Source organism: Sander vitreus, chromosome 7 (assembly GCF_031162955.1).
Source record: "Sander vitreus isolate 19-12246 chromosome 7, sanVit1, whole genome shotgun sequence".
Classification (NCBI taxonomy): domain Eukaryota; kingdom Metazoa; phylum Chordata; class Actinopteri; order Perciformes; family Percidae; genus Sander; species Sander vitreus.
The window spans coordinates 1090274-1102773 of record NC_135861.1 but is presented as its reverse complement, the minus strand read 5'-3'; the positions used below and the strand labels follow the sequence as shown (position 1 = coordinate 1102773).

The following is a 12500-nucleotide window of genomic DNA, read 5'->3' as shown; positions in this document are numbered from 1 at the left end:
TACACACACACACACACACACACACACACACACACACACACACACACACGTTAACACACACACACAATCACACAACATCAGACCAGGTTGTGTCTCCAGACCGCCTCCTACCTGGATCTCCTGGACGATGGACTTGAACTGAGCTGATCTCTCCATCCAGATGTTCACCAGCTCCATGGCTCGGTCAAAGTTCTTCACGTACTCGCCGTACATCTTCAGGAAAGGAGCCAGCTTCTGCAGGATGTCCCCGATCCGGGGGTTTGAGTCCCTGCAGACAGAAGGAGGGAGGAGGTCAAGGCAAGTGGAGAGGGGAAGGAGAAGAAGAAGAGGAGGAGGAGGAAGGCGCTCACCACTACGGCTGGAAACTTTCATGGCAATTAACGGGAATTAACGGGATATGTTTAATATTGCTTTCCATGGAAAGCTTAGCTGGGGAATTTTGGAAACATTCCAGCTATACGATTAACACACATAGTTAATAATAGCAAAAAATAGCAAAAAAACTCCCGTATTTTAAAAACTAAATGTTGGCAGTATGTAGTAGCCTCTGCTGATTACGTGTCATTGATGAATACAGGGAGGACATTCAACATTTGCATTAAATCAGGTTGTTTTAACCAAGATTATGCTGCAAGATACATTCCCTGTTATAGACTAACAGTATTATAACAAGCAATATTAAAAATATCCAGTTTATTCCCATTAATTCCCGTTTATTCCCATTAATTCCCGTTTATTCCCGTTAATTCCCGTTTATTCCCGTTAATTCCCATGGAAAGTTTCCAACTTTGAAAATTCTCGGAATTTTGCAACCCTACTCACCACTCCTCCATCCGTTTCTGCAGGGCCGGCAGCAGGAACTGCTGATGGAAACAGTAGATGGAGCAGATGTTGGAGAAGATTCCCTGAACGACGTCACACGGGAAGGAGGAGCGAGAGCGAGCCTCCTCCAGGAGCCGGGCACAGAAAACCTGCAGGAGGAGACGACACGGGAGAACGGTGACCGGATCAGTGATGTGAACAGCGTTTACAGTAGATCTTAGATCGGATCTGGAACCATATAGGAGACTTTCTGGTCTCCATCACCTAATTAATACTGTCCTTCACATTCAAGTCTCGTGGTTATGACCCAATCGTTAGCCTATTGTTATAAAAACGTCTGCTACGGAGCCATAACGTGAGCTACAAGGTAATGGAGCCTTTTATACATTGTCGTGTTTCTTTAGAAATAAACAACGGACAAATAGAGTCTTTAAACGCTTCAGATGTAAAGGTATTCTCTGTCAAAGTGACGTCAAAATGAATGGCAGTCAATGGGATGCTAACGGGATGCTAACGGGATGCTAATGGGATGCTAACGGGAGGTGATGGCTTGGAGCGAAGCTAACCCCCTTGGAAAGAACAGAGAGAGAGAGAGAGAGAGAGAGAGAGAGAGAGAGAGAGAGAGAGAGAGAGACGGGAGAGAGACAGAGAGAGAGAGAGAGAGAGAGGAGAGAGACAGAGGAGAGAGAGACAGAGAGAGAGAGAGAGCAGAGAGAGAGAGAGAGAGAGAGAGAGAGAGAGAGAGAGAGAGAGAGAGAGAGAGAGACAGAGAGAGAGAGAGACAGAGAGAGAGAGACAGAGAGAGAGACAGAGAGAGACGGAGAGAGAGAGAGAGAGAGAGAGAGAGAGAGAGAGACAGAGAGGAGAGAGAGAGAGAGAGAGAGAGAGAGAGAGAGAGAGAGAGAGAGACAGAGAGAGAGGAGAGACAGAGAGAGAGAGACAGAGAGAGAGAGACAGAGAGAGACGGAGAGAGAGAGAGAGAGAGAGAGAGAGACAGAGAGAGAGACAGGGAGAGAGAGAGACAGAGAGAGAGAGACAGAGAGAGAGAGAGAGAGAGAGGGACAGAGAGAGAGAGAGAGAGACAGAGAGAGAGAGAGACAGGGAGAGAGAGACAGGGAGAGAGAGGGAGAGAGAGAGGGAGAGAGAGAGGGAGAGAGAGAGAGACAGAGAGAGAGGGAGAGAGAGAGACAGAGAGAGAGACAGAGAGGGAGAGAGAGAGAGAGAGAGAGAGAGAGAGAGAGAGAGAGAGAGAGAGAGAGAGAGAGAGAGAGAGAGAGAGAGACAGAGAGAGAGAGAGAGAGAGAGAGAGAGAGAGGGAGAGGGAGAGAGAGTCTAATCTAAATCCTTATGGAGAAAATGAACGGTGGTTTTACTTCCGGAACAACACTGTTGAGCTCTACAACCAAGATACCAGAGTAAACACACTGGTAGACAGTGGAGGTTTTGATTGGACGGTGAGCAGCGGGGGACTCACCTGGTCCAGCAGGTGGAGCTTAGAGACGTAGGCGATCTCTGTGTGCAGCAGCTCGTTGGCGATGTTGAAGACCCTCTGCTGGACAGAGAGCTGGACACAGAGAGACAGACAGACAGATGGAGAGACAGACAGAGACAGAGAGACAGAAAAACAGACAGACAGACAGAAGGAGAGACAGAGAGACAGACAGACGGAAAGGGACAGACAGAAAGACAGATGGAGAGATAGACAGAGACAGAGAGACAGAAAGACAGACAGACAGACAGATGGAGAGACAGAGAGACGGAAAGGGACAGACAGAAAGACAGACAGAGAGAGAGACAGAGACAGAGAGACAGACAGACAGACAGACAGACAGAGAGAGACAGCATTAATCATCTGCAGGAGCTGAACACACAGGTCCCTTACAGGCCATTATGGGATGTTTCTGTGCTCTGTGAAGGAAGGTCTGGCTCTAATTGATTTAGTTTGGTCTCTAAAAGGTTGAAAATGGTGAAAAATGTGGATCAGTGTTTCCCAAAAAGCCCAAGATGACGTCATCAAATGTCTCGTTTTGTCCACAACTCAAAGATATTCAGTTTCCTGTCCCAGAGGAGAGAAGACACTAGAACAATATTCACATTTAACACGCTGACATCACAGACTTTTTACTTTGTTTTCATGAAAAAAATGTCTCAAATGTATTATCTAAATAGTTGGCTATGATTATTTTAAACTTGACAACTAATTAAAGGACAAATCCGGCGCAAAATGAACCTAAGGGGTTAATAACATATGTGTACCGAGTCGACCGTTCTCTGGGATCTGTTTTCATGCTAATCTAATGTGAGCGGTTTTAAACAAGCTAGCGCCAACCGCTGATTAGCTGCTAACGCTAGCTTTCAGGGCAGAGGGATAATGTAATGTCAGTACAATAAAAATGGACCTACATAACGAAGTAAGTGTACAGACAGTTTATTAAAAAGATAGTTTATGAAGACCGTAGCGTTGTCACTACCTGATGTGAGTCAAGTGCAGATGTGAGTTGCGCGTGCGTCACTTTGCGACAGCCCCACACAGGTAGGATGGCAGATCTGTTTTGCCGTTAGCCACAGAATAATGAGATAGGTACATTACATAGCAGTAGTTTATTATTTAGCGTAAGACATCACATTGTCACGGCACCCCTTAGGTTCATTTTGCGCCGGATTTGTCCTTTAATTAGTTGTCAAGTTTAAAATAATCATAGCCAACTATTTAGATAATACATTTGAGACATTTTTTCATGAAAACAAAGTAAAAAGTCTGTGATGTCAGCGTGTTAAATGTGAATATTGTTCTAGTGTCTTCTCTCCTCTGGGACAGGAAACTGAATATCTTTGAGTTGTGGACAAAACAAGACATTTGAGGACGTCTTCTTGGGCTTTTTTGGGAAACACTGATCCACATTTTTCAGCATTTTCGACCTTTTAAATAGGGCTTTACCCTCCGCCCTGAAAGCTAGCGTTAGAAGCTAATCACTGGTTTGCGTTAGCTTGTTTCAAGCTAGAGACGCATCCCATTAGCATGAAAACATGTCCCAGACAACGGCCGATTAACCCCTAGGTTCATTTTGGGCCGGATTTGTCCTTTAAGCTCTGTTCTGTCTGATGAAGATCTGTCTCACTTCCTGTCTCACCTCTGCAGAGTCCTGTCTGTCTGTCTTGGGCGGAGGCAGCACGAGCGTCAGCTCGGCCTCCTCCTCCTCTTCCAGGTCGCTGTCTCCCTCCTCGGAGAACTCCCTCCTCCGGCGTGCCCCGGCCCGCGCCTCGCCGTCCCCCTCCTCCGCGTCGACGCCTTCCCCGGCGTACGAGGACGAGCTGGAGAGGCGGGGCAGGAGGGCGGGGCTGCAGGGGTAGGCCACGCCCCCTTCGTCCACGCCGGCGAAGCACAGCTCCTCGCTGTGGGACGGCGAGCTGATGCTGTCGATGCCACTGTCCCGGTTGGCCAGCTTCCCCTCAGTCTGCGACGAGGGGAGGGACAGACGCTCGGAGGGGAGCTCCGATTGGTCGAGAGGCGGCTGCGGCTGTCGCGGCTCTTGCGGCGGCAGTGGCTGTTGCTCCCTCATCTCCACGGCAACCACGTCATCCTCTAGGTGTTTCTCCGAGGCGCTGTAACCCGACTCCATGGACAGACGCTTCTGACGGAGGTCGTCTCGACAGGCCGCAGCCAGCTCTTCATCCTCATCGTCGTCGTCGTCGTCAGGGTTACCTTGCAGGTCGGCGTCTCCCTCCTCCCCCTCGACAGCCGGGGTGATGTCATCAGGGGGCGGCTGGTCGTCGGGCGGGGGAGGGGCCGGCAACAGGGATGGCGGTGGTGAGGAAGGACGAGAGGAGGAGGAGGAAGAGGAGGGGGGGGGGTCGGGGAGGCGGGGACACAGAGCGCCGCCGGTGATGTCAGGAACCACGATGATCTGCTCGCTGCAGACACACACACACACACACACACACACACACACACACACACACACACACACACACACACACACACACACACAGACACACACACACACACACACACACACACACACACACACACACACACACACACACACACACACACACACACACATACACACATACACACACACACACACACACATATTTCACAAAAAAAGTATTATATATATATATATATTATATATAGAGTATCTGTTTCTATCTTCTGTATCACACACATTATAAAATCTCAATATAAAGACTTGAATGATGACATCGCTCTTCCTCTGACCAATCAGAACTCACCGCTCAAACTTCTCGATGAGTGACAGGACGCAGGTGGGGGAGGCAGTGCCATCGGCGCGGGTTGGTGGGGTCCGGCCCCCACGGGGGTCCGCCGGGAGGGACCTGCAGGGCGGGGGAGGAGGGAGGGGCTTGTCTGGCGCCCGGGGGCGTGGCCTCGACACCCCCGCCTGCTGCTGGAGGTGGGGGGGCTTCGGGGGGACTGTGGATCAGAGGGCAGTTAGTTCCATAAACTCATTCAGGGCTTAAATTAAAGGAGACCCATTCTGTCATATCTTTAATGTTACAAAGTTGGATTTTTATGTTTAACTGTACAGTGTGTACTACATACTAGGTGTGCAGTGTAGTACATACTAAGTGTACAGAGTGTACTACATACTAGGTGTGCATAGTGTACTACATACTAGGTGTGCAGGGTGTACTACATACTAGGTGTGCAGAGTGTACTACATACTAAGTGTACAGAGTGTACTACATACTAGGTGTGCAGAGTGTACTACATACTAGGTGTGCAGAGTGTACTACATACTAAGTGTGCAGGGTGTACTACATACTAGGTGTGCAGGGTGTACTACATACTAAGTGTACAGTGTGTACTACATACTAAGTGTACAGTGTGCACTACATACTAAATGTACAGTGTGTACTACACACTAAATGTACACAGTGTAGTATATACTAAGTGTACAGAGTGTACTACATACTAGGTGTACAGTGTAGTACATACTAAGTGTACAGAGTGTACTACATACTAGGTGTACAGTGTAGTACATACTAAATGTACAGTGTAGTACATACTAAATGTACAGTGTAGTACATACTAAATGTACAGTGTAGTACATACTAGGTGTACAGTGTAGTACATACTAAGTGTACAGAGTGTACTACATACTAAATGTACAGTGTACTACATACTAGGTGTACAGTGTACTACATACTAGGTGTACAGTGTACTACATACTAAGTGTACAGAGTGTAGTACATACTAAATGTACAGTGTACTACATACTAAATGTACAGTGTACTACATACTAGGTGTACAGTGTACTACATACTAGGTGTACAGTGTACTACATACTAGGTGTACAGTGTAGTACATACTAAGTGTACAGAGTGTACTACATACTAAATGTACAGTGTACTACATACTAAGTGTACAGCATGTACTACATACTAGGTGTACAGTGTACTACATACTAGGTGTACAGTGTACTACATACTAGGTGTACAGTGTACTACATACTAAGTGTACAGTGTACTACATACTAGGTGTACAGTGTAGTACATACTAAATGTACAGAGTGTACTACATACTAAATGTACAGTGTACTACATACTAAATGTACAGTGTACTACATACTAGGTGTACAGTGTACTACATACTAAATGTACAGAGTGTACTACATACTAGGTGTACAGTGTACTACATACTAGGTGTACAGTGTAGTACATACTAGGTGTACAGTGTACTACATACTAGGTGTACAGTGTACTACATACTAGGTGTACAGTGTACTACATACTAAGTGTACAGAGTGTACTACATACTAGGTGTACAGTGTAGTACATACTAAATGTACAGAGTGTACTACATACTAAATGTACAGTGTACTACATACTAAGTGTACAGTGTACTACATACTAGGTGTACAGTGTAGTACATACTAGGTGTACAGTGTACTACATACTAGGTGTACAGTGTACTACATACTAAGTGTACAGAGTGTACTACATACTAAATGTACAGTGTACTACATACTAAGTGTACAGAGTGTACTACATACTAAATGTACAGTGTACTACATACTAGGTGTACAGTGTACTACATACTAGGTGTACAGTGTAGTACATACTAGGTGTACAGTGTAGTACATACTAAATGTACAGTGTAGTACATACTAGGTGTACAGAGTGTACTACATACTAGGTGTACAGTGTACTACATACTAAGTGTACAGTGTACTACATACTAGGTGTACAGTGTAGTACATACTAGGTGTACAGTGTAGTACATACTAGGTGTACAGTGTACTACATACTAGGTGTACAGTGTACTACATACTAGGTGTACAGTGTAGTACATACTAAGTGAATGCAGATGCAGCAGCCATGGGCAGTTTGAGAAAAATAAAGTGTTCTTTGAACATTCATTAAAGAATGTAAACACGTTGTAGTATAAACAGTACCTGAAAGAATGTGTCCTTTACATAAATGTAATAATAAATGTTTGTTACCCTGAGGTTTTGGTCCGGGCAGCGGCGGTCTGCTCTTGCTTGGTGGTGTAATTGTGGTAGCCGGCAGAGCTGGTGGCCCCGTGTCGTTGACCAGCAGTAGCTCGTTAGCGGAGCCGCGGCGCTCTGTTAGCTCCCCCCCTCCCTCCAGGGAGGCGGGGCCTGATAACGAGGAGCTGGGCCCTGGGTCGGAGCTCAGCTGTTGGGGAGCGTCGGCGTCCAGCGCCCCCTGGTGGCCGCATGGAGAGCACGACGGCTCCAGAGAGAGACTCTTAGTCAGCAAACTGGGACTGGAGGAGGAGGAGGGGCCTGGGGGGGGGGGGAGAAGATCACATGACAGAAAAACGCAATTATATGATCGCATATCAATGCATAATCAGCCAAAGTCTGCATATTTATGCGGGGGGGGGGGCGCATTTTTTCAAATACGCCGTACTTTCGCAGCATAAATACGCGGGGCTTGCATGATGTCATCATCCCCACATTTTCGTTGCAAAAAAGTCCCGTATATCTTAGCAGAAAGGTGAAAAATGTTGTGTTTACTTCACACAAGAGCAGCCGTTTCCCCTGTTGCCATGAGAACGTTATGAAGTGATGTAATTACGCGACGTGAACGTCATCTAAAAGCTGCAAACCCCGCGATGAAGCCACGATGACGCCAAGATGGCGCCCGCGATGACGCCACGATGACCCAGCGATGAAGCCACGATGACGCCACGATGACCCCGTGATGAAGCCACGATGACGCCACGATGACCCCGCGATGAAGCCACGATGACGCCACGATGACCCCGCGATGAAGCCACGATGGCGCCACGATGACCCCAGCGATGAAGCCACGATGGCGCCACGATGACGCCACGATGACCCAGCGATGACGCCACGATGGCGCCCGCGATGAAGCCACGATGACGCCACGATGACGCTCGCGATGAAGCCACGATGACGCCACAGTTTCTGCAAGTTCCCGCCATTTCATCGCATAAATATCCCGCATATTCCATCACATTTTTTAAGAAAACGTGACGCATAATTAAGGATTTTTGCCTGTGTTATAGATACAGTAAAGTTGTCCATAGATGTGTAATAATAACTGGATACAGCATTCGAGGCGGAGCCCCGTTCATCCCTATGAGATCATTCATCACGTTAACATACACGCCACTTTCTAAAGCTACGTGGCGTGTTATCGCGAGGCTACGCTTGGATTTAGGAAACCTGAGACGTGGGACCTGATCCCCGGTCTCCTGGGTGAAAGTCCTGTGTTTGACCCATCCTCCCCCCCGACCAACCTCCCTACGCTGATTTTCGCCCTTTCATACTACTCGCTACGGCGTCCATTCACACGCAATCGCAAGGTAATGTAAGTCAATGGAGGCCAAACGGCTAAAAAGCGAGTGTGCGTCTTGATAGCACGCCAATAATGGCATACCAATTGGCGAGTCATACATACGCCACTTCCTGAGATCAGTCTGTCCGCGTATAAAATGAGCGCTGCTTACTTTCTGTGCGGTCCGTAGAGCAGGCGCACTAGAGACCTCCAACGGTCGAGCCAGCTACTTCCTGTTTAGCGCTCTGCTAACTTGAATGGGGATTAGGTGATTTAATCGTGCATCTCTTCTAGACTTTCCAAATGTTATCGGACAGAGTGGACTCAATTCTGACGGTGAAACAAGTCATTTTGTCGGGGTTGTACATGTATCCACTTATTTATGTAGGTCTGTGGTTTTGTAAGTCTGTGGGAAAAAGTATTTTTGGTGCCTGAGGGCATCACATGACGGCCATGGATGTCGCAACTGCAACGTTTGGCCTGCAAATTGGCTTCAAAGCTGGGCGCACTTCCTGTGAGCCGGGTGTCAGACAGACAGACGGGTGCAGTTCCTGGATGGCGGGATGAAATCAGCTGATTGTAAAAACAGCCCACACACACACACACACACACACACACACACACACACACACACACACACACACACAAATAGCTTCCATATGAGGTATCTGGCTGTTGCAGCTTAGACAGAAATAAACTCCACTTGGAGGACACACACACACACACACACACACACACACACACACACACACACACACACACACACACACACACACACATATACACACATATATACACACACACACACACACACATACGTTTGTGGTCTGTTACGGCTGAGGCTCAGTAGCTGAATCATGACAGCTGTGTAGATGTAGCCTTGAACACGGCTCTCTCTCTCTGTTGCTTTTTTGGGGACATCCTAAAACGCTTAAAGCCTAACTCTCGCCAAAATGTAACCTAGGGTCTTTCTGTGAATGTACCCGAGTCAAACTTTCGTTTAAAAGCATATTTAGGACGGAAACGCCACTTTTCTTAGTGGTTTAAAAATAGCTATTTTGAGGCTAGCATCGTAGCGTCCCTAGCTCTCCCATTCAAAAGGCCATTTGACCCAAAAACCAGAATCATCTTAAAAGTGGCGTTTCCATCCTAAATATGTTTTTAAACGAAAGTTTGACTCAGGTACATTCACAGAAAGACCCTAGGTTACATTTTGGAGAGAGTTAGGCTTTAATGTGAAAAAGCTTAACGTGGTTTAATGTACCTAAACAATGATCAATGATTACCAGATTTCTCTCTCATATTGCTCCTCATAACCACGGAAAACTTTCAAAAAATCGAACCCAAAGTCCAATTATTATGGACGTTAACTGACATTAAGCGTTTCTGCTTCATTAGAGCCTATAAGGAAAAAACTTAACGTGGTTTAATGTACCTAAACAACGATCAATCATCTCTCTCATATTGCTTTGATATCAAGCAATATGAGAGAGAAACGTGGTGATGATTGATAGTTGTTTAGGTACATTAAGCCACGTTAAGCCTTTTCACGTTAAGCCTTTTCACGTTTTTTTTCACGTTAAGCCTTTTCACGTTAAGACTTTCACGTTAAGCCTTTTCACGTTTTTTTTCACGTTAAGACTTTCACGTTAAGCCTTTTCACGTTAAGACTTTCACGTTAAGCCTTTCACGTTAAGCCTTTTCACGTTAAGCCTTTTCACGTTAAGACTTTCACGTTAAGACTTTCACGTTAAGCCTTTTCATGTTTTTTTTTCACGTTAAGACTTTTCACGTTAAGCCTTTTCACGTTAAGACTTTCACGTTAAGCCTTTTCACGTTAAGACTTTCACGTTAAGCCTTTTCACGTTTTTTTTTTCACGTTAAGCCTTTTCACGTTTTTTTTTCACGTTAAGACTTTTCACGTTAAGACTTTCACGTTAAGCCTTTTCACGTTTTTTTTTCACGTTAAGACTTTCACGTTAAGCCTTTTCACGTTTTTTTTCACGTTAAGACTTTCACGTTAAGCCTTTTCACGTTTTTTAAGACTTCACGTTAAGCCTTTCATGTTAAGCCTTTTCACGTTTTTTTTCACGTTAAGACTTTCACGTTAAGCCTTTTCGCGTTAAGACTTTCACGTTAAGCCTTTTCGCGTTAAGACTTTCACGTTAAGCCTTTTTCACGTTTTTTTCACGTTAAGCCTTTCACGTTAAGCCTTTTCACGTTTTTTTTCACGTTAAGACTTTCACGTTAAGCCTTTTCACGTTTTTTTTCACGTTAAGCCTTTTCACGTTAAGACTTTCACGTTAAGCCTTTTCACGTTTTTTTCACGTTAAGCCTTTTCACGTTAAGACTTTCACGTTAAGCCTTTTCACGTTAAGCCTTTTCACGTTAAGACTTTCACGTTAAGCCTTTTCACGTTAAGACTTTCACGTTAAGCCTTTTCACGTTTTTTTTTCACGTTAAGACTTTCACGTTAAGCCTTTTCACGTTAAGACTTTCACGTTAAGCCTTTCACGTTAAGCCTTTTCACGTTAAGACTTTCACGTTAAGCCTTTTCACGTTTTTTTTTTCACGTTAAGCCTTTTCACGTTTTTTTTTCACGTTAAGACTTTTCACGTCAAGACTTTCACGTTAAGCCTGTTCATGTTTTTTTTTCACGTTAAGCCTTTTCACGTTAAGCCTTTTCACGTTTTTTTTCACGTTAAGACTTTCACGTTAAGCCTTTTCACGTTTTTTTTTCACGTTAAGACTTTCACGTTAAGCCTTTTCACGTTAAGACTTTCACGTTAAGCCTTTTCACGTTAAGACTTTCACGTTAAGCCTTTTCACGTTTTTTTTCACGTTAAGCCTTTCACGTTAAGCCTTTTCACGTTAAGACTTTCACGTTAAGCCTTTTCACGTTTTTTTTTCACGTTAAGACTTTCATGTTAAGCCTTTTCACGTTAAGACTTTTCACGTTAAGACTTTCATGTTAAGCCTTTTCACGTTAAGACTTTCACGTTAAGCCTTTTCACGTTAAGACTTTCACGTTAAGCCTTTCACGTTAAGCCTTTTCACGTTAAGACTTTCACGTTAAGCCTTTTCACGTTTTTTTTTCACGTTAAGACTTTCATGTTAAGCCTTTTCACGTTAAGACTTTTCACGTTAAGACTTTCATGTTAAGCCTTTTCCGCGTTAAGACTTTCACGTTAAGCCTTTTCACGTTAAGACTTTCACGTTAAGCCTTTTCACGTTTTTTTTCACGTTAAGCCTTTTCACGTTAAGACTTTCACGTTAAGCCTTTTCACGTTTTTTTTTCACGTTAAGACTTTCACGTTAAGCCTTTTCACGTTTTTTTTTCACTTAAGCCTTTTCACGTTTTTTTTTCACGTTAAGCCTTTTCACGTTTTTTTTTCACGTTAAGCCTTTTCACGTTAAGACTTTCACGTTAAGCCTTTTCACGTTTTTTTTCACGTTAAGCCTTTTCACGTTAAGACTTTCACGTTAAGCCTTTTCACGTTTTTTTCACGTTAAGACTTTCGCGTTAAGCCTTTTCGCGTTAAGACTTTCACGTTAAGCCTTTTCACGTTAAGACTTTCACGTTAAGCCTTTTCACGTTTTTTTTCACGTTAAGCCTTTTCACGTTAAGACTTTCACGTTAAGCCTTTTCACGTTTTTTTTTCACGTTAAGACTTTCACGTTAAGCCTTTTCACGTTTTTTTCACGTTAAGACTTTCACGTTAAGCCTTTTCACGTTAAGACTTTTCGCGTTAAGACTTTCACGTTAAGCCTTTTCACGGTTTTTTCACGTTAAGACTTTCACGTTAAGACTTTCACGTTAAGCCTTTTTCACGTTAAGACTTTTCACGTTAAGACTTTCACGTTAAGCCTTTTCACGTTTTTTT

General features: G+C 44.7%; 1 protein-coding gene across 1 annotated transcript in view; it reads right to left on the bottom strand.

The window, feature by feature from the left end:
• Positions 1-12500, bottom strand: part of fgd1 (FYVE, RhoGEF and PH domain containing 1) — a 42540-nt gene that overhangs the window by 11569 nt on the left and 18471 nt on the right. The window contains exons 2-7 of the mRNA XM_078254114.1: positions 7290-7595; positions 5059-5257; positions 3954-4734; positions 2297-2386; positions 823-971; positions 112-268 (exon numbers count right to left, since the gene is read on the bottom strand). Coding sequence (XP_078110240.1) covers positions 112-268; positions 823-971; positions 2297-2386; positions 3954-4734; positions 5059-5257; positions 7290-7595 — 1682 coding nt within the window. The remainder of the gene's footprint in view (positions 1-111; positions 269-822; positions 972-2296; positions 2387-3953; positions 4735-5058; positions 5258-7289; positions 7596-12500) is intronic.